This window comes from Nasonia vitripennis, chromosome 2 (assembly GCF_009193385.2).
Source record: "Nasonia vitripennis strain AsymCx chromosome 2, Nvit_psr_1.1, whole genome shotgun sequence".
NCBI classification, from domain to species: Eukaryota; Metazoa; Arthropoda; class Insecta; order Hymenoptera; family Pteromalidae; genus Nasonia; species Nasonia vitripennis.
Window position 1 is genome coordinate 29,843,057 of NC_045758.1, and position 22,965 is coordinate 29,866,021.

The 22,965-nt window shown below is 37.0% G+C and overlaps 1 protein-coding gene across 21 annotated transcripts in view; it reads left to right on the forward strand.

Annotated features, from left to right (window-relative positions):
- The window catches only part of Para (voltage-gated sodium channel alpha subunit), a 71,943-nt gene extending 49,846 nt beyond the window's left edge, over positions 1 to 22,097 (forward strand). For 11 of the 21 annotated variants that reach the window (XM_032596241.1, XM_032596253.1, XM_032596247.1 and 8 more), the window contains 12 exons: positions 1,725 to 1,859; positions 2,163 to 2,295; positions 2,373 to 2,491; positions 2,566 to 2,846; positions 2,925 to 3,098; positions 5,930 to 6,052; positions 8,662 to 8,784; positions 8,868 to 9,062; positions 9,308 to 9,553; positions 11,717 to 11,987; positions 14,453 to 14,757; positions 14,996 to 22,097. In XM_032596241.1, the coding sequence (XP_032452132.1) occupies positions 1,725 to 1,859; positions 2,163 to 2,295; positions 2,373 to 2,491; positions 2,566 to 2,846; positions 2,925 to 3,098; positions 5,930 to 6,052; positions 8,662 to 8,784; positions 8,868 to 9,062; positions 9,308 to 9,553; positions 11,717 to 11,987; positions 14,453 to 14,757; positions 14,996 to 15,958 (3,068 nt within the window). In that variant the 3' untranslated portion in view covers positions 15,959 to 22,097. Of the gene's footprint in view, positions 1 to 1,724; positions 1,860 to 2,162; positions 2,296 to 2,372; positions 2,492 to 2,553; positions 2,847 to 2,924; positions 3,099 to 3,619; positions 3,743 to 5,929; positions 6,053 to 8,661; positions 8,785 to 8,867; positions 9,063 to 9,307; positions 9,554 to 11,716; positions 11,988 to 14,452; positions 14,758 to 14,995 lie in introns of all 21 variants that reach the window. The other 10 variants (XM_032596240.1, XM_032596250.1, XM_032596242.1 and 7 more) reach the window with 5 other exon arrangements.
- Positions 22,098 to 22,965: the final 868 nt, after the last annotated feature.

Below are 22,965 nucleotides of genomic sequence, written 5' to 3' on the forward strand. Positions count from 1 at the left end.
TCAATATCGATGTCTTTATCATTTCACTGGCATCCAATTTATCGAAATTCCAGTACGTTTTGGGAGCTTAATCAGATAGCATACAATAATGATTTGGTTCCCAATTTTCACTCAAATTATAGTTATCACAAGTTATTGCGATACACTTTTGTATTTATATTTTCGTTCTTGATGTCTGAAGATAAAATAAATAAACTGCGGACAGTTTTTACCTAATATGAACAAAATATCTTGCTCTAAAAATATTTAAAATCAAACTTTTAATGTACAATGAAATTTTAAATTTCAAAAAATTATTCTTATTCCTTTTTTTTATTTCGTCGTTTTCTGTTTTGATTTCTTTTAATGATATATTATACAAAAAATAATACTCTAGCATTGTGTTCATATTTTTATAGATAACGAAACTTCACCTTTTTGATAATACGAATTGTTCGAAAAGTAAATTTTACGTTCTTATCACTTTTGTTGCTCCTGTCGATGTTGCTCACAATTCGCTCTTGTTTCATTTACGTCGCCCCCAGAATGCTTAGGCCATCGAGCGATCAATCGGAAGTATATATACATATTCACTTACTTGGAAGTGCATTTACATTACAATACATTTGCATTTATACATTAATAAAATAATGATTTCGCATGGTTTTTCAAGCATGATTATTATATACAACTATACTGTTCAAATTTATTTTCAATTTTGTTTCGTGTGACTAGGTCATGATGTCTACCTTTTTCTTTTTCGGCATTTTTAGTGGTTTGATACGCATTTGAAGTAGAAATACAAACGCAGTTTGCTGGCTATATTAAAATCTTTTAACACACATAACACGAGTAGTTTGATACATGAGTAATTCTCGTAGTAAATAACAGAGTAAAAAGAGTTTTTGTATTTTGTTTACACCTTGATTTGACTTTATCGTAAAATTTGATCTTTTACGTTCATCTATAGTTGATTGACACTCGTAGATATTGATTAATAGTATAATAGAAAAAGACTTACAAGTTCTCTATTTTATTAAAAGATGGAAAAATATTATTTTGAAAAGAGAGAAAACATCAACAGTATAATAGAGAACCTGACAGCTCTTTAACTAACATGAAGTGCATGCAAGAGTGCAGAATTTTAAATAGAATCTTAAACTCTCGTGATTTTCTTATTTCTTTCTTGTCATAAAATCTATGTTTACTGTAACAATCCATAAATTTATAACTAAAATCATGATTGCACCCTACCGAAAAGTCTCTTGACAACTGTTACAATGTAAGGCTCAGACTAATAGTTTCTATTTCAGTAGGGTACAGTGTACTAATTGCAACACTGGCAAAAACAAATTTCTAATCAGCTTTGTGTGCATGCCTAGACTAGATGACCTCGCACTCCATCAGAATTATTATTTTCTATCTTTCTCTTCTTCGAAGCGCGCTCGCAAAAGTGCTTGACGCTTCAGAAATTTCCATTGCGAGTACGGTTATACGGAAATGTTGAAATCGCAAAAAAAAATAATAATAATAAAAACGAGACTTAACGAACGCGTCCTTGTCTGAAGCGCAGCCTCTCGGACAAGGGCGACATCCATAAAAGCGCAATCGAGAGTTCTGAGATTTGTTTGAGAGTGACACGATTGAGGCAGGAAAAAAAGATCTGTAGAAACTGTACTGATACCCTGGTTGAGTCGAATGGCGTTGGTATTTAACGTAAACCATATGTCCACATGACTTTACAGATGGAATAGATCGAGACATGAATATGGATCTGGCCGAGGGTGAGTTGGACGCGTATCGGGATAAGAAGAGCGTCAAGGAGCTTAACAATCAGTTCGAAGTTGCCATTGGTGACGGTATGGAGTTCACTATTCACGGTAAGTACGCGGATGAAAAAAAAAGAACAAAAAAAATGCTAGCGCAAATCAAAGATTTTGCAGAGGTAAATTTTTGTGAAAACAATTCTGTTTTATTACGTCGGCTGTCTTAGACCTAGACTAGGTTGATTTTTTCTCATAGACTTGCTATTGAATTCGAATTTACACTATTATTATGTTAAACGTATTATACAAGTTAAAGAGAACAATGAATACTTTGTTCCGTGGGAAGAATTGCTTTTCTATAAATTAGAAATCGTCTGTTAACTACTAAATGTTTGCTATTTGTCTTTACATTTGAAGGAGACTTAAAAAATAAAATGAGAACGAGCTTGTGCTTGAACAACACGAAAGCTCTCGTGAATTCAATAAATCATCATCGAGACTTCAGATTGGACCACGATTACATGAATCACAACGAAGATGACACGATAAGGTTGGCTACTTCTTCAAACTAGATGCTGCTCAAGTGCTAAATCTGCGAAAAAGTAATGTTTTTCTTCGTGTCCACAGTAATAAATCGTACGGCAGCCACAAGAATCGCTCGTTTAAGGATGAAAGTCACAAAGGCAGTTTAGACTCGTTAGACGGGGAGGAGAAAAAGGACGCCAGCAAAGAGGACCTTGAAGATGGTAACTCATTATTTTTTCGATGCGGTAAAATTATGATCGACAGTCAAACGAGCTAATGTTAGATGTGTTTGCAGATCTCGACGACGAAGGCGAGGACGAGGACGAAGAAGAAGAGGAAGTCGAGGAGATTCCCTGCAGAATAATAAAGCAGGACGAAGAGCTGGACGGGGAAAACAGTCCGTCTGACTGTTGTCCTGACAATTGTTACCAAAGGTTCCCGTTCCTCGCCGGCGACGATGACGCGCCATTCTGGCAGGGTTGGGCGACCCTTAGGCTCAAAACCTTCCAGCTCATCGAGAACAAGTACTTCGAGACTGCCGTTATCATCATGATTCTGACCAGCAGTTTGGCTCTTGTGAGTTATAGAAATGAATTAAGTTGGCGTTACTCAACTCCCTTGATATAACGTGATGATCGTTGACGTTGGTTTCAGGCGTTGGAGGACGTTCATCTCCAGCAAAGGCCAATTCTTCAAGACGTACTGTATTACATGGATCGAATTTTCACTGTCATATTCTTCTTCGAGATGTTAATCAAGTGGTTGGCGTTAGGCTTCAAAAAATATTTTACGAACGCTTGGTGTTGGCTTGATTTTATAATCGTCATGGTAAGTTCAGATCTTTTGAATCTACGAGTACATAATGATATTTACTAATATTCATAATATGGAGAAGCTCGATATTTTATACAATTGATACATCGCATTAAAAACTTACGCTAGTGAAATATTTCTATCTGATACGAAAATTTTAGCACGAAAATATCGAGATTGCAAATATCTTCATCCCCTGTATAGAAGGTAACTTCAAACGTATTTATGTGTAAATTATTCGTGGCGCAATCATTCAACGAAAGAATTCAAACACTTGTAGAACGTAAATATTTCGGTGTCATTAACAAATTCATTCCATGTTGAATGATCGCGCCAAATAGAAGCGCATCGTTAACGAATCCCCCGATAACCGCGAAAAAGAAGAGCAGAGCAACACAATCCTGTGACAACGGAGATCAGCCAAGATCCTCTTGAGGCAATTCTGTGTATTATCTATTAAGCGTAATGAATGCTTAAAAATCTCAATTGAGCCAATGATAGAAACGACGTTGACGCACTTTAATGACAAATCTTAGCTATCGCTGGTCAACGTGGCTGCCATCTGGGCCGGCGTCGCCGACATCCCGGCCTTCCGCTCAATGCGAACGCTCCGCGCCCTCAGGCCCCTGAGAGGAGTCTCGCGCTGGGAGGGTATGAGAGTAAGTCATCACACGACGGTCCGCAATATCGAATATATACACATATATATCTCTGTGTTGACGAGAAAAAAATACGAAAAAAACTATCAGACAAGATATATATCTCTATATATTGTATACATATGTATGACGTTACTGTGGGTTGTGTGCGAGTCCTGTGTGTAAACTTTTGTTATCTCTATCTCTCTCTTTCACTCTATCTCTCTTGTAACATTATTGTTATTACATCTTTCTTCGATTTCTTTGATTGAGATAACAAAGCTCTTTTTGACATTTTTACTTACAAAGAAATCCGTATGACGAGGCGTGTGCGTGTGGGATTGAAGTTTTTTTTCTGTTTTTCTTTATATACTTTGTCGTGAGACCGAAGGATTTCTCTATGTGACGTGCACGTTGGCTTTCAGAGGTCTGCTTCTTTTATTATTATAAATCATAAAGAATTCTAAACGATAATATATAATATATAAGATGAATTCCAATTTTACTTCCATACACCTATATATCGATGTTTTTACTATATACATATATACCGATGAAACTGATATAAGTATTCCGATATAATTCACTATGTAAATTGACTGTGCGAGCCGCGTGCGCAAATTCAAGGCCAGTGTGGAGCTTCAGCTTTCTATCTGAAAATAATACGCCAAAAGATTGCTGACGCTGTAATATTCATTGTAAAATACTGTGGTGTGCTTACCAATGTGCAGGAGTACACTGGTGCTCGAGCATACTTTTGTGTCTGCACTCGTTCGTACATATATATACTTACGTGTATATAACTCGAGAGAGATTCTGTTGTACTAGCTATTGCTCCATGTTTCAAACGCGTACTTTTGAGTGCCAACGTTTCTCAGTTTCCAAAAGATATTTTTTTTCTAATTTGGTTTTAATATATTTGTTCGAGATTGAATTGTGAATCTTTTGGAAGCAACGAGCAGATACCAGTTGAATCTCGAAAGTACGATGTAAACATGTATACATATAAAATGTGTATACATATTCTAAAGTATAGTATAGATATGCATACGCATTTGTCTCTTCTATACAATGTGTGGTATATGAATAATACAAAAATGACTGTGCTACGAGTAAGAGTATGCTTTAGATGTAACGTACAATATTTCTTTAATCTGTTTTTCTATTATATGCTAAGTTAACTGCGGACCGAATGTATAGTGTTTCCTGTCTATACCTATATATTTATTGTTGTCTAAAGAGTGTGTTTTTCGACGTGTGAGGTTGAAAATTCTGATTTTCAATTGTACCTGTATTATATTTTCAAACATCAATGATGCAAACGCAATTAGTTGACGTACTTTTCTGAAGCATTTTTTCACCGTCAATTGAGAATCGGAATTGGCTATACAAAACTTTTAATCTGTTTCAGGAGCAGCTGATTTATATATATATAAAACAGTGTTTTGTTGAGTTTTAAGACAGTGTGCCTCATCTACGTCCTGTACTCCTTCTCTCTCGTCTCTTCTGGTTGTTTCTGCTATATATTATTTTACCTATTGCTATTTACACATTTTTCATAAACACACATACCAAATGTCCTATAATTATACGCCGAGTCAGCAAACAAATCGCTTGATTTTAGATTAAAAAAAATAACGATGATACAGTTGCTCGGGAAGTGATAAAACGACCTTTTTTAAAAAAAGTCGCGGAATTGCGTGCGATATTTACTCTGGTAAACATGAAGCTTGCGATTCGTTAAAACTTCAATCGTCAATTTTAAGAATTTTGCTGGTTATATCGACGTTATATATCGAAGGACGATCACTGCATCGACACACAAACAAAACTTTTCAACTGTGATTGCTGTGCTATCCAGACCTGTCGGCGACTTCGAGTCCACAGCGTTATGTACATTTAATACGAACCTTCTACCTCGACTCCGTCTATCTATTTCTACTTTTATTTCTCTCTTTTACTAGCCCAGATATATAGTGGAGGAAACCCCTTGTTTAGCGATACGAATAAACAAAAAGCAAATATAATTATCCCGAAAAGAATCAAAAATAATGTCGCCGTTATTATACCAATACGACGTAGGAAGCAGTTAGCATATGACAATAGGCTACAACAAGAAAACAGAAAATATTAAAAAAAAAGAAATTAAAAAAAACTCTGTCTCTTCCTCGTTTTCTATGATCCGCTCTTCAATTTTGTCGCTCGCAGGTATCTCTCATTAACTTCGTAGCGTCGCTCTGTGGCGCGGGCGGAATCCAAGCCTTCAAAACAATGCGGACCCTAAGGGCCCTAAGGCCACTCAGGGCGATGTCTAGAATGCAGGGAATGCGGGTATGTAGCCCTACGTCTCAGCCGACCTTTCAATGGACACATACTACCGACTCTTCGTTTATTATTATTCCTTTTTTCAATTAGAATTATATATTTCTTATATGACTTTCTTAAATTTAAACGATAATGGTAATGCAGGTATAACCAAACAGTAGTTACACACGCACACATTTGCACGGAAGAAATGAAATAGGTGACACCTAAATTCATTATCCCTTGAATTTGATTGAACAACCATTGATTGTAGTTAAATTTTTTGAAGAAACTTTGATACTAAAAAATATTTTGAAACGTAACCATTTAGTAGATATTTTAAAAGCAAATGTAATATAAAAATCAGAGTTGATGATAAAATTAAAGTAATTAACTACTAAGAAAAAATAAAATTTTTTCCGTGTATACAAAAAAACATAACTCGATGCCACTTTTTGCTCAGGGGATGCGAAGTAAAATTTTTACAAACTACATTGTAAAGTATATCGTAACATATTAATTGATAAAAATGTGAGGAAAAAAATTTTAAAATATAAAACATCACAAGAATACTAAGTTCTTGAATTTAGATTTGAAATTTAAAAGATTTTTAATATCAAAGTTGTACTTGATAATCGTCACATCCCCTTGAATTCGTACTAAATCACACGCGTCTGATGAAATATGACATGTACACAGTTAAAACAATTTCTTTTTGTAGCTTATTTACAAAAGCCAACACAATTATCTGAAACTCTGGTGAAAGTTAAAATATAAGACTTTTTAGGAAATTAAGTATAGAACAACTTTTCACCAGAGAATACACACATTGCTGTTTCTATGTTATAATTATACATTAATATATTTTTCATTGTAGTTTTTATATCAAATCGCATAGAATAGTCGAATTCACCAAACGCCACATTGCATTTAGATTTTCGCAGTAAAATTTATCTTTAGCGTTCTTAAGTAGGAGATGACGCCACAATTTACCGTAGTTGCCTACAACATGCCTTTATAGAACAAAGTTTTCGATCACGCTAATCCCACCCCTTCGATCAGTTATAAATAAAAATAAAGTTTGATAAAGTTTCATGCTTTTCAAAAGAGTTCACTTTCTTTTGAAAGAAAATTCGCACTTTATCAGATTTTCTTAACAGTTAGAAATATTTACAAAATAAATATTCGTATTTCACCGATGATATAACTGATCACTTATACTTGAAACCAGTCCTGACTCGTAAAAAATCGTCACAAATGAATCCCTCACTAGCAAGCGGCAAATAATGTTCCATTTAAAAGCAGAAAATCCAACCATCATGAACCAAAAATCTGCACGTGAAACCGAAACTTGTACTATCCTATGCATTCGAGCGGCTGATGGATGATGCACAGCTTCTGAGCAGCAAGTAGATATCAACATTTATACATATCTTCAACTGACTCAATTTAGATCTGGTAAACATCGTAGAAAGCAACAGATCAACACTCCGATCACTTGTGCGATTATTATGTATTATTATAAGACACCAATTTTTATTCAAATATTTTTTTTATTTTTTTTTTTAGAAAAAAAAAACATTATTTAATCGTTTTGTTTAGATAATGCTTTGAAACAAGGTCGCTGAGACATTGGGTTTGAAGAACTTCAGTCATTCCCATGATACCCTGACACATACTTTCGCTCATCTCTTAAGTTTCTCATTTTTTTTCAAATTATTTTTGTACATATCTTTGTTTGCTGGTTCAATTTCTTCAGTAATTTATTATTTTTCCTTTTTTTAATGTGCCTACATTCTGAACTATTTTTCATAATTTCGTGACTACGTGCTTATTATGTCTATAGCTGGTATCAATGCTTGATTCTTTGAAACAGGAAGCATCGATTGCTTACCGTAACATAGATCCTAAATATACTGGATACTATACCGTTGGACTCACAAGCAAACGATTTTTCCAGAATGATCTGCACTGCACTTGCTTCAAAGTTTTGAAATCAAGCCATAATTTACATCTTCAAGCTTTTTAATGTTTTAAATAGTAAAATCAATGTTTGAACATGAGCATGTAATCTGTTCGTGTCTTTTTCGTTGTCGCTATCTAATTGTCGTGATGCACTTGATATGTATAGATTCACTATGTAACTAGGACTAACAAGGCTTATTTTATATTATAATGCATAAGTACTTGGTGTTCCTGATTACATATTTAAAACACAATAGTTATATTATTTAGTTGGCAAAGTACACGCAATATAAGTGCTATTCTCTTTTTTAAAAATGCCACGTGAAGCACAATAAGAACACATGCTAATTAGAGAGTGTTTGGCGTGTAGCAAAGTCGTTGGTGATGTAAAAAATGTGGTAGATGATAAATGTGAAAAATAATTTATGACATATTGCAAAACACATGGTTAATTTTATTTGTTGTTAAAGTTTTATTTAAATATGTTAGAAAATTGGAGTTAACTCTCAAATAAATAGTAGCAAATAGTTCAAAATAAAGTAGTATAATACCTATAAATATTTTTCCATTGTACTTAAACTGACAATTGACACAGTCAAAGCAAATAGACATAGTCGGGATTTGAGTGGCAGATGCATTCAGTGTCTAATCTTGTCAATTTTCACCTGCAGGTCGTCGTCAACGCGCTGGTCCAAGCTATTCCATCCATCTTCAATGTGCTGCTAGTGTGCCTCATATTCTGGCTGATTTTCGCGATTATGGGTGTCCAATTGTTCGCCGGAAAATATTTCAAGGTAAATTGACGATAATTTTTAAAAAATCACAATGTATAATCATCCGTTATTGTACATAATTAATTATGAAATAATGTTTGCAGTGCGTCGACGCGAATAAAACTACGCTAAGCTACGAAATTATACCCGATCGCAACGCTTGCATTGCTGAAAATTACACGTGGGAAAATTCGCCGATGAATTTCGATCACGTGGGCAAAGCTTACTTGTGTCTATTTCAAGTGGCCACTTTCAAAGGCTGGATTCAAATCATGAACGATGCCATTGACTCGAGAGAAGTACGTATATACATTTCTCTGTACTAACGAAACAACTCTTTTGATGAAAATCACTGGTGCATAACGTTGTGGAGAGTAAAAAATACATTGCTTTTTCTTTTTACAAAATTCATACCTGGATGAAATGAATAGAAATTTATTCTAGTGAAAGAATGTATTTTCTACTGTCTACGGTGACGATGTGATAAAATTAATTATCTACAGGTGGGTTAAGCGGTAAAAAATGTGGTAATTATTTTTTTCAGATAAATAAGCAGCCGATTCGCGAAACGAACATTTACATGTACCTATATTTTGTATTTTTCATCATCTTCGGATCGTTTTTTACTCTCAATCTGTTTATCGGAGTTATCATTGACAACTTCAACGAGCAGAAGAAAAAAGCCGGCGGCTCCCTCGAGATGTTCATGACTGAGGACCAGAAAAAGTACTACAACGCCATGAAAAAGATGGGCAGCAAAAAGCCACTGAAGGCCATTCCGCGGCCAAGGGTAAAGTTTTCCATTATCTTTTCGAAACGACCCGTTTTCACTTATTTTTCTTTTGTAGCCGCTGAGTTACACACACTTTACTCTATACCAATGATTTCAACTAATTGTTTTTGGTTTACCAAGTCTTTCTGATCTATCTCTTAATCTATACTTTCTTTTCTTCTGTATTAATTATTGTTTCTGTTAATGTCTTCAATGTCTAACAATAAGTATCTAAATGGTGATCCAAAAATCAATAGAGCACTAGGGCAATCAACCCCGTTGATGAATTTTGTACTGAACACACTTTTTTTCGTATTTACCTATCAAGAGCCACGACTGAATCAGTTCATAAAGTCTTACTAAGGCGCATTACTGTTAAAATAAGTGAATAAAAACTTCAATATTTATTTGGATTTCACTGTGCTAGTTGATTGCGCTTTGACAGTAATTTATCTTCTGAGATTAATATGTGTTAAGTATAAGACATGGCTTTTAATAGGCTAAACGCATAAAATTTGTATTTAACTCTTCAACGGTAGAAGTGTCTTACGAGAAGACCGTCCGATCTTCAATCCAAGTCAGATTTTTAAGGTAGACAGTCTGTGGTACTTTGAAGGTCAGACAGTCATCTTTATTCTTGGTGCTAGTAACCGCCTTTTAAAAGGGATTGCACTATGGTAATGATACAAGAACTGGTTAATTATTGCATTTTACTATATCACACATTTTTTGCTAGTAAAATGTAATAAAATGCAATTGAATGAAATTGAAAATAAGGAAGAATCCGTGCGTTACTATCACTAAGATAAACCAACGTGTGAATACTTTTTCGGGCACTTCCACACTTGAAAGGTTAAAGTATTACAAACCATTAAATTGATTGATATAGATACGTCTAAAGTTACTAATTTTATGCGTAATATAAGGAATTGTGTTTTCATCAGTACAAGCGAGAGGAAAATACAACACAAATATCTCTTTAATAATACAGCCACACGACTTTTTGAGATAACGCATAGTGAGCTCTAGATTTTTACATTTTAGAGTAGATATTTTTCGTAGATTTTAGATAATGTGGAAAAATAATTTATCTCTTTTATTCTCTGTACTTTAAATAAACGTATATTTTGAGGAGAAAGCAGGAAGGGCTCGAAAAGTTATATCAACGGATAATCCTTTGAGGCTGAGCAATAAATGACGTTAAGAATTTATGACATAAGCAAAATGCACCAGAATTTTGGACCACAAACTCGTACTTGCATAACTATTGTCGAAACGAGAGGTTATATGTATTAAGAAAATTATTTTAGTGTCCGTTTGTTACAATATAGTAACAAAATATTAGCACAAAAATTAAGTATTGAAAAAAGATATTGTATTACAAAACGCCTAATCGATAGGTGATATGTTTATATTTTCTTTTGGGAAACAGGTGAAACCCTACTTGATCATCTCTATTACATTATTCTATACTGCATCGCATGCGATTTTGTCTTGACGATTGATTTGTTGATATGATTCGATTTTTTTAATTTGAAAAATGATTTATAATCTTACTTCGATAAAATCTGTTCATCTTGTACAAATTAATTCGATTCCTGATTTACTATCGTAAACATTATTTGATTCCAGCATGATGATTCGATCTTATTTACTTTATGATTTTTTAAAAATAATGCACTGTTTCATCATCCTTATAGATAATTTTCTCACTGCAACCATGTTTAAATGAGATCAGTTAATATTATTTTACCTATTTTGTTAGAGCTTTTTGATATTCTTTTTTCATCTCTGATACTGAATGCATCTTTTGAAAGCTACATAAGTAATGGGCATTCATCTGTATAATATTTTTCCTATAGAATGTCTGGAAAAAATTGCCGGGAGTCTTGTCGCACATATTTTTGAAAACGAATTTTGACGGCATAGAATCAATAATTCGATTTCAGAATGCACAACGACGACTCGACTCCGCAGAGTTTTTCCAGAACACGATAGTTTCCTATTCTCACAAATTTTCATATGAATCTAATAGGTAAGGTCATACAACAATAGTTTCGTTAAGTACGACATAATAACCCTACTAGTTTAGTCAGAAGAAGTATTTAGACCGTAATGAATCTAACTTTAATGAAATATTTCTCAATGCAGAAACTAACTGATGTTTTGTGGTTTTTTCAGTGGAGGCCTCAGGCGATCGTGTTCGAGGTAGTGACGGACAAGAAGTTCGATATGATTATAATGTTGTTCATCGGGCTGAACATGCTCACGATGACGCTCGACCATTACCAGCAGAGCGCTACTTTCAGCAACGTCCTCGACTACCTGAATATGATATTCATTGTGATATTCACCAGCGAGTGTCTCATGAAGATCTTCGCGCTGCGCTACCATTACTTCAAGGAGCCCTGGAACCTCTTTGATTTTGTTGTCGTTATATTATCAATATTAGGTAATGTAACGTAATGATTACTCCAGTTGCAAACAACTCCAGTGAATAAGCCGGTTGACAATGACAAATCGAAACAACTGTTTGCTTCTCGCCAAATTTTTATTATCGAACTTTTCTACTTTTGTATCTATCTCACTTATACAATATATACCGATACACACAATATCTCGACTCTGAATACTCGTATTTCGCACATTATATATTGATCGATGCACGTTAGAGTTTGGTTTTTGATTTTCCTTTTTTGGGCATCGTTTTTTCGTATCATCATTCTATATTATCAACCGTTATATGAATATGAGAGCAAACAGGCGTGTAGGCTTCACTGGAGTTTCAGCAACTGCACGATAGCATTACGTTACGTAGCCTTACATTGATGTTCAGAGTTAAAGTTGATGTTGCCCCCCGTCCCCCCGTTCGTTAGACCCCTTGTTGAAAAATAAACCCTGTAACCGTTAGTTGAGAGGACTGAGAAACTAACTCCGATGCAGTCTCATGTATAGTCTTTCATCTCTGTCAGTCAGAAAAACCCGTATTATAACGACGGGAATCGTCCGTGTGCTGCTGTCACGAGAACCTTGACCCCTTTACTTTTGTCACTTAGAGTTCAATTACTGATATTTGAGTTCTAAATGAGCTTAATCCTTTAACTGTCGACACTCGGGACCGATGTGAATGAAACGTTAGCTGCCTTTTGATCTTAAAGCTTTTGAGATTGTGAAAAAAAAATGAGTTGTGCATAGTAGTTGTTGTGATATAAATTTCGAGATGTATAATAAGTCAATTAAAAAAGCTCTGAATCTCTGATCTTATCTGAAAAGAATGAAGACATGTTTGTATTTTAAGATTAGTTAAGGGATTAATATTTTTCTTGTTTGGATTTTGCTTGTTTCAATTACACGGTTTCATTCACACAAAAAGTCAGAGATGTTTGCAAAAAAAAACCTAATTGATTTTTATCAATTTTTGTATCGAAAATAAGCATCTTCCGATCGACAACTTTGTTTTGATATTACTTTTGTCGGGATTCAACACTCGAACATTTTTTAACATCATCTTCTGTCACTATGATTTTCCGTCATTTTCGTAATCAAGAAATTTGAGTTCGTTGGGTTACATTACTTTTGAGTACAACTTTAGTTTTGTATGTAGCGTAATCCAATCGATGTTTATTTGGTTCTCGCGTCCGGCACACGTACGAACTGGCTGTATGAGAAATTAGACAATCCAGAATGAATAATAGGTAGGAAATTGAGTAAGTCCGTAAGTTACTTCATCCATCTCCACTAAGAGTAGAAGTATTCAAAATTTTACTAGTACATTTTTCCAATTTTCATATAACCATTTTTATTACAATTAGATTTGATAGTATACAAGTAGTTTTGATACCAAGAAGTTAATTCGTAATGATCAACTATTTTTCAATTTTTTGTACACAGCTTCTCTATAGTATTCTATACAATCTATAAAGAATGTCAACTTCTTTTTTATAATTGTATACTAGCATAGATTAACAAAAACCACTAACTCATCATACGCCACTTAGGGTTGTGTTGATTGGAACAAAGTAGCTCAACTTATTGCACGTTATTTTAGTTACTCATAAATTATATACATTTAAAATTACACCACAAGATTAAAATTGGAATTTACATTTTTCATACAAAATTAAAAAAAAAACAACACTATAACTTGACTGTACGGCGTTAAACTCAAACACAGATACCCATATACAACAAAACAATAAACCCAATAATCGCGTTTTTACTGATATACCCTGATATGCACTCTATAACATATAGATTACAGTGCATCGACAGACATATACATAATGCATGATTATAGAAAAACAAATTTTTAAAGTCCTCCCGTAGCTAAAAGCTCGTAAAGCGAAATAATAAAAAATAAAATAACTGTCTTGCAAAAAATAGAGAATAAATTATTTCGCTTCGCTACGTCACCCACAAAAGCACGTATACCATCCACAACTTTGAACCTCTTATATAAACCGTCTTTCACTTCTTGATCGATGCACCAATTTCGAATGCATGTTTCAATACTCTTATTCGGAATGTTTTCTAAAATGTATATTTTTTATCAAATGGTTTATACGTAAAAGGGATGTTACGAAAACACAGCATATTATTGGAATGCGTATCAGTCAAAATTTTTCCACACATATCTTTCTCATATTTTTCAAAATTACTCTAAGCATGGCGATAATAATTGATCGACTAATTGATTAATAATGTGGCAAAACGGTAAGATCTCTTGAAAGTTGCAGACATCCTTTTTCCGGCCAAACGCGCACGTAAGAGGTTGAAAGTTCGTCCCATTAGTGAAAAAAGAAACGGGGCTGCATCCAAGATCGACCGGCGCGATCGCTTGAAAAAAAACCGAAATTAAGCTTCGGAGAAAGGATTAACTAGCAAGCTCTTTTTTTTCTCTCTTTGGCGTCAATGTAGGTCTGGTGCTGAGCGACATAATCGAAAAGTACTTCGTGTCGCCGACACTGCTGAGGGTAGTGCGTGTGGCGAAAGTCGGCCGTGTGCTGCGTCTGGTGAAAGGTGCCAAGGGTATAAGAACACTCCTGTTCGCGCTGGCCATGTCATTGCCGGCGCTCTTCAACATTTGCCTGCTGCTCTTCTTGGTCATGTTCATCTTTGCGATATTCGGCATGTCCTTCTTCATGCACGTGAAGGACAAGAGCGGTCTTGACGACGTTTATAACTTCAAGACGTTTGGCCAGTCGATGATATTGCTTTTTCAAGTAAGATATACGATTTGTTTCGAGCTCGCTAACGCCCTGTTGTCCAGTGTGCGTAGCGCGTAGATTACGTTATTATACGTTGTATCAGAGCCGGTAGTGGGAGGTTGAAATGCTTATCAGTACACATCAGTGTAGATACCTAGTAGTGATATAGTAGTAGTAGAGTTAGAGTCCGATCGGAAAACGGAGGCGATGCTAATGAAAACTTTTTCTCTCTTTTTTCTCCCAACAACAACAGATGTCGACGTCGGCCGGCTGGGACGGCGTCCTCGACGGCATTATAAACGAGGAGGACTGCCAGGAGCCGAATAACGAGATCGGCTATCCGGGTAACTGCGGCTCCTCGACCATCGGCATAGCCTACTTACTCTCCTATCTCGTTATCAGTTTCCTGATCGTCATCAACATGTACATCGCTGTCATTCTCGAGAATTACTCGCAAGCCACTGAGGACGTCCAAGAGGGCCTCACCGACGACGACTACGACATGTACTACGAGATCTGGCAGCAGTTTGATCCGGACGGCACGCAATACATACGCTACGATCAGCTCTCGGACTTCCTCGACGTCCTCGAGCCGCCGCTTCAAATTCACAAGCCCAACAAGTACAAGATTGTGTCGATGGACATTCCCATATGTAAGGGGGACCTTATGTTTTGCGTGGATATCCTCGACGCTCTCACCAAGGACTTTTTCGCGCGCAAGGGCAGCCCGATCACCGAGCCTGCCGAGGCCGAAGCGATCGCGGAGGTGCAAGAACGCCCCGGCGAAGTCGGCTACGAGCGGGTCTCCTCCACTTTGTGGCGGCAGCGCGAGGAATACTGCGCCAGGCTCATCCAGAACGCCTGGCGCAAGCACAAGCAGCAGCGTCACAGCGAGAGCGACACCGACGGCTGCGCCGAGCTCGACCACAGCCGCGGCGGCGGAGGCGGCAACGTTACCGATTCGATCGGCGCTCCCCAGGCCGGTAACGGGGCAGCCGACAGCGCCACCGGCATCGGCTCGCCGCAAGCGGCCGAACCAGCAGCCGACAACGCCGGCGGAGCCGCTGCTCCGACCGGCTCCAGCAGCGAGGTCGACGGACAGGTCATGCAGACGGCGGTGCTCGTCGAGAGCGACGGCTTCTCCACCAAGAACGGACACCGCGTCGTCATACACAGCCGCTCGCCGAGCGTCACCTCGCGCACCGCGGACGTCTGATGAACGGACACGGCGGCGGCGACGACGGATGAGCCACCCGACGCAGCCGACGGCGACGCCGAGTCGTCGGCTCGGGATCGCGCTCATCCTCCTCAGGCTACTGATGACGAAGCCGAGCAGTCCTCCCGTCAGTAAGAGGCTCGCTCAACGCGTCGCGTCAAATGCGCGATATGTGCTTGGCTAGACGGAGACCCACACCCCACACCTCCCACACCCACACCTACACCCACACCCACACACACACATAAACACGTGAGGTACACACACGTCAACACGTCACACGAGGACGAGAGAAAGAGAGAAGCTGCCTATACGACTCTGTGTATGTCATATATAGGAAACAAAAGGGCTTTTATTTTCTTACGTATAACCGTCTTTACCGAAGGGCCGTACGCTGATTTATTGCCGCCGCGCATATTATGGTAAACGGTCGCGCGCGCGTTATCGCGACTGTGATACGACTGTTCTTAGGTTCTCTCATCCACTGATTCCTCGTATACTCCTACATGTGCATCGATCAAGCTACGCTACGGCTATGCAACTCTATATACATGTATATGAGAAAAGTAACTAAAACGCGCATATAACACATATATTATACGTATGTACACTAGAGAGAGTCGTAGGTATGTACGTACACCACGAGCATTTTTTCTATAACAACATCAGAGCGGTGACAGGCCTGTGCGTCCAGATGATATACATTATAAATAAACGAGTATAAAAAAAAGTTTGTAACGAATTAACGATTCTAGCTAGAGACGTACTAGTCGATCGAGAACGTTCATTTCTTCGGGTGTAGACTATACGTATATTGATAAAAGTACACTATTCGGCTGATGTACGAGAGAGAGAGAAGAGAGTAATAAAGATCGTTTTCGTCGTTTTCGACGCGAGCGCCCCCCCCTTTTTTGCAAGTATCACACACACACACACGAGAAGAGACAAAAAATATGTAACGAGACGACGATTCATCGCAAAAGTTGTATCGTACACACGTCACACACCGATGACACATTATACTCGACGCGCGCAGCCTTATAGTTAATTGTATACAGTTTAAGAAATTCCTCCAACGAGTTGCCTTTACGATAGTAACAAAAAACTAAATGAATAAATAAATAAATCGCGGCTGATTCTAAACGGACGACGACGTGTAAACGCGCGAGTGTGTAGCGTAAAAATAGCGACGAGGTACACACGGTTAGAATCGCGGTTTAGAGTCGAGTTAAGCGTAGACCTGCAGTTTACTTTTGGTCATACATGATAATATCGTTATACTTTGCTTTTCTTCGTTTGTTTTTCGAGCAAAATAAGATAAAATAATATAACGTATATTATACGAGGAGAGGAAAAGCTGCGACGATTATACATGCGCGTCTAGCGGAATAGGCGATTCGATTCGAATGACGATCACGTATATCCAACGAAATTTTTCAACGCAAAATACAAACGTACATAATTAACGAGAGTATGATAACAAGAAAAAACATAGAGGACGCCAAAGCAATCCTTTTATCTCGCCGCACAAAGAAGCTCCGATGCGCACGAACAAGCATCTCTCTTTCTTTCTCGCCAAGTTTTAAGGGTGATTTTCTGAGTAAAATGAAATCGGTATACACACACACACACATATATATATATATATATATATATATATATATATATATATATATATATATATATATATATATATATATATATCGCTTGTTTTATCTTTCGCTTTGAGGCAGCTATATGTGAACATCCTTCGTTGACACATGTATACAGTATACTTATATAATACGGCTCTCTTACCAGCAGCCCCCACACACAAAGACTTTTTTCCATGATTTTTACGAAAAGTTCGAATTTCTTCTTCCTCTTCCAAGGCACAATCGCAGCATTCAAGCTAACTAAAAGGTCGACGATGGAAATCGTTCGCCGTTCGAAATCCACAATATCGTCGTCGTCGTCGTCGTCGTCGTTTCGTCCTCCGATCGAAACGGTGCGCGTGAACTATAGCGTACACATACACACACACACACAAACGCGAAAAGCGGATATTGCGATACATGTACGAAACCGGGGTATGAAGTATGAAAGAGAGTGACGAGTATAACACATTCAAATAAACGTCGGGGGAAAAAAAGTCGTGCATCACTGGCGTCTCGGTCACTTCCTCTACAGACCGAACGGCGGAAGCCGCGATGTTTTTTTCTCTCGACGCACACACATACACACTTTTTTCGTCCTCGCGATTCCATGTGAAATATATTATGTAAATGCGCGATAATTATGTAAATGCGCGACGTATAATGAAGGCAAAAACTACATGTACACGTGCGGACTGCAATGCGAGGGTCACGGACAAAAAATTACTTGAATTTGAAGAAAAAGTAACAAACATGGTGCACGCACGTACATTACGCACGCAAACGCGAAATACGTGTGGCTGGCGCGTACGCGGACACACGGAAACACACACATACACACGTACAGAGAAATATATAATATATGAAATATATGACAGAACGATGGGAGGCGTGAGAGAGAGTATAATAAGCCACTCACCACCCAGAGGATAAAAAAAAATTGCCACCGCGTATCACCTACGAATCATTTTTCACCACGAGAATTTCTGTACATATTATATAAAGGGATATAAGAATAATAATTATAATAATAATAATATTAATAATAATAATAATAAAAAAGAATTCGATTTGCATCTTCGCTGCTTATGGATCGCACACGTACATTTGTACAATCTAATAAACGTACTTTTTACTCGAGGGAAATAAGATGATTATAATGAAGTAAATGAATACAACAAACAAAAAAAAAGAATAAAACAAAATAATATATGAAATAATATATTATTATATATAAATAAAACAAAAAATGCGAATTCGCGCTCTGCGTAATGGTAACTGTTTTTTTTTTTCGCGGCAATATGCGAGCGCTCACGTACATTCACACATTATACGAGGAGTATATAAGTATGTATAAGAAAAAAAATGTAGGAGAAGCTATGAGAGGGAGCAGTATATATAATATGAGGCAAAAAAATGAAGAGAAACACGAGTGTTTTAAGACAGTCGAGCGACGAGGTAACGATGTATACTACGACACACAACTCGTGCGCTCGCGTATATTAAACACATAACTTTTGACTCATCTCTCGAAAGATATATATATATATATATATATATATATATATATATATATAAATATATAGGAGGCGAGTATATATAATTTTTTCGTGTGACACGTACACGGCGCGCGCGAAATGAAAAAAACGAGAGCAGAACAAAGATGACGCTGAAGAATAAACAACAAAAACATATATATTATAATATAGACATTGGTGCGTATACATGCGACAAAATAAAATAATGTGAGCGAGAGAGTATTGTAATCGAGTGTCTGAACGACGAGTGCGAGCGTGCGAGACAAATATCGAGAGTTATTTGCACTTTGGAGTTTTGCAGCGAGCTAAGTGCTTTATTTTGTTATTATTGATACAAATTCACAGCAAATAAGCTTTACACTTACGCGTTTAAAGGAATAAAAATAAAATAAATACGTGAGCGAGAGAGAGAGAGAGAGAGAGAGTGTGAGCGAACGAATGGGACAGCGCTGCGATATTATAACAAGAGAGTGCGAGCAATGACGAGAGAGAAATACACGCCCCTTATATGAAACGACGTTGAAACGTGTATCGACTGCGATTGACACGCGAACGATTTGATGTTCGCTCGGTAATTTATTTTTTTTTTTTTCTAACGACGAGTTGGTGCACGATTGTTATTCGATTTTTTTTCATTTTCGAAGCGATACTACATGCTTTTTGTTTCTTTTCCAAAACGTCAGATACTCATGCGCGAAGTACGTCTGTAAGTGTTCAATTTTTTCAAGCATATCATTTGACAAGTATTACCGATCATACAGTAGGTATATCTATACGTGTATTATCTCAAATGCAAAGCATATCGGTTCGGATCAAGCTTTTTTTACTTGTCGCTCTACGGCTACATAAACGATATCATGTAATAGAGCTTGAAAAGCTTAAAAGTATGTACTAGTCGTTTTTCTATACCGCTTTGTTTTACGTTCGATTTTCCTATATCTTTTGCTACGTACGTATGTATAATCGTATGTTTTTTTAACGCCTGAGGTATATATATAAACAGTACGTATAATCTCGGTCCGCTTGCCGTCCCGCTTGTATTGAGCACTGACATATATAAATACATATTTAAAAATGAACGACAGAAGCATTAATTACGAGGAGGAGGAGGAACGACAGAGAAGATAAGAGGAAAGACACGTAAAACTCGCGACGTTATACAATTAATTATATAAAATAGCTGCGAAAGATATTTGCATTTTAAACGTATATTCCGAGGATTTCACGGATACGCACGTACGATTTTGAGCGCGAGAGAGAGAGAGAGAGAGAGAGAGAGAGAGAGAATCGAGCGAAAGGGACAAAATAGAACGAGTGCGGAAGAATTGAGACTAGTGATAATAATAAGTAAAAAGAAAAAAGAATCAATTGCACAAATATTTTTTTAAGGCTCGACGTACACTATATATATATATACTCGTTATATTTACTATATATATATATATATATATATATATATATATATATATATTTGTAAGTAATAGAGCGTCTGCGCGTGTAGCTGTCATGATTTCACTCTTATATATACGCTTAAATATAAACGACAAAAACTCTAACGCTATCTTGTGCGCGTGTACGCGTATAATACCGTTTTCTCATTCGCGAACGATTGAACCTTACAAACTTCCTCGATCAATCGGCCGCGACATGCGCCACTTTGTTATACGCGCACACACCCCTATCCCTATTACATGTATACATACATATATATATATATATATATATATATATATATATATATATATATATATATATATATATATATATATATATATATATATATATATATATATATATATATATATATATATATAAATATATATATATATATAATCGTACACATCGGATGTTGTAATAGATGTGTAAAAGATCGTGCACCGGCTCGTGAAGAAAAAATCAAAGCCCGGGGCGGGGATAAGTTTGCACGCATAAATTACGACGACGCTCGTATTTAACATACATGCGTCGCATTATCGGGGTCTATACGTACAATCAATTACATCGGCCTTCGCGACTCGTCGAGGGGGATTCTTATCGAGGCTTAAAAGGGCGCATCCCAAAGGTCCCATCCAAACCTTAGCGATGCGTCTTTTTAAGCCTCTCTACGACTTCTTCAATGCCTCGTCGGGCTCACGGCTTGACATCGCGAATTTTCGCGGTCGACTCGCTCTCGACGTGTTACATATGACAGCTGGTCCTCCCCTAAATTCGATCCAGTCGGTGTATATATCCCCACCTCGGGTTCGCGCCAATTGGCTGTATTATGCGTGTATAAATCGGACGATCGTATATTTGTACACACAATATAAGCATGAGGAGAAGAACGCGAAACTTCGAAATTTCGAAATCGACATCGCGCGTCATCTCGAAACTTCCCCCGATTGAAATTTCGAAGTTTCCTCGACTCGCGCCGGAATTCCAAACAGTGTATCCAAAAGAAGAAATAAAAAAAATCGCGACGCGTCGGATTGAGGTACACTGTGTACACCAGTGGGGCGATGGTTTTTTCTCGCACTCTCTTCGCCCTGTATTATCGGCAACAACGTCGTTGTAAGAAAAATAAAAAAAAAAATGTAAGGCATAATACACGTGTAAATTTAATGAGAAAAAAAATACGAATTGCGCGCTGACGGCGGAGAAACTTTTTCTTAATGGCTAAAAAAAAGTAACCAACGCAAAAAAAATCACACACACATTGTATAAGCGAGGCGAGGAACGGATTACATTTAGCAAAAAACAAAACTACGGGCTTTCTAGACAAAAATAAAAAAAAATCTCTCTGAAGACTCTCGAAATCGTTATTTTAAATCGTGCGATAATAAGCAACAAAAAAAAACATTACTAGATGGCTATTGTAAAGTGTGAAGCTAAACCAGCAGAAAAAATGAATATACTTTAAAGAATAATGAAAAAAAAAAACACTAAAAATAAAACTAAACTAAAATAACAACCAGAGCCTGTCGGCCAGTATAATGAACAAGCAACTGCCATGGGTCATAGGTAGATGAGCTAAGAATCCAATTTTAAGCAAACCAAAAAATCAAGCTAGCTATCGAGGCGTTATTTAAACAAAAAATAAAGTCATGAATTGTCCGTTATCGTAACAAAATGCAAAAAAAAACTTTAAAAAATAACACTAAAGGTAAAAATGCAGCGGCAGAGAGGAAATCGATGGAGATTATACATTTGACGAAACCAAAAAGTCGTTCGTTTTATTACGTATGTACATTTGATGTCTTGTGAAAGAATAACCGCGACGAATAGCTATAATTCCGACGACAAAAAACAAACAATGGCCATTTTGAAAGAACGAAAAGGATTCGCGGTGCGACGTCGACGAAAGGCTCGCCAATTTCTGCTTTTTGTTTTCGAGTGAATTGATTTCTTTCGATTCTTTCGTTTTCTTTTGTACAATTATCGAAATTCATTCAAAAAACGCTAATCGCGACGTACAGCGAGGACTCGAGTGTCATAATATGTGCGTATTCATTGCGTGAAAAAATCGTGTGATTTATTGTGTATAAATTATATTGTACATGAAAACGCACGTATGCATAATAATATGAGAAAGAAAAAATGCAAAAATGTTCCGCGAGAATCGCGCGTTTTCGAAACCATTGTAAAAGAAATCCTTCCCCCGCGGGTTTCGCGCGCGAATTTCAAAGTCGTTTCGAGCATTTTTCAAAAAGTCGAGTACGCGCATACGAATCATCGTTGAACGTCCGCGTCGTCGCGCGCCGCGAATCGCAACAAAAAGGAAAAACTGGACAAGGGTACGACACAACATAAGGATGGAAAGGCGGCGAACGAGTTATTTGCACAATATTACAAATTA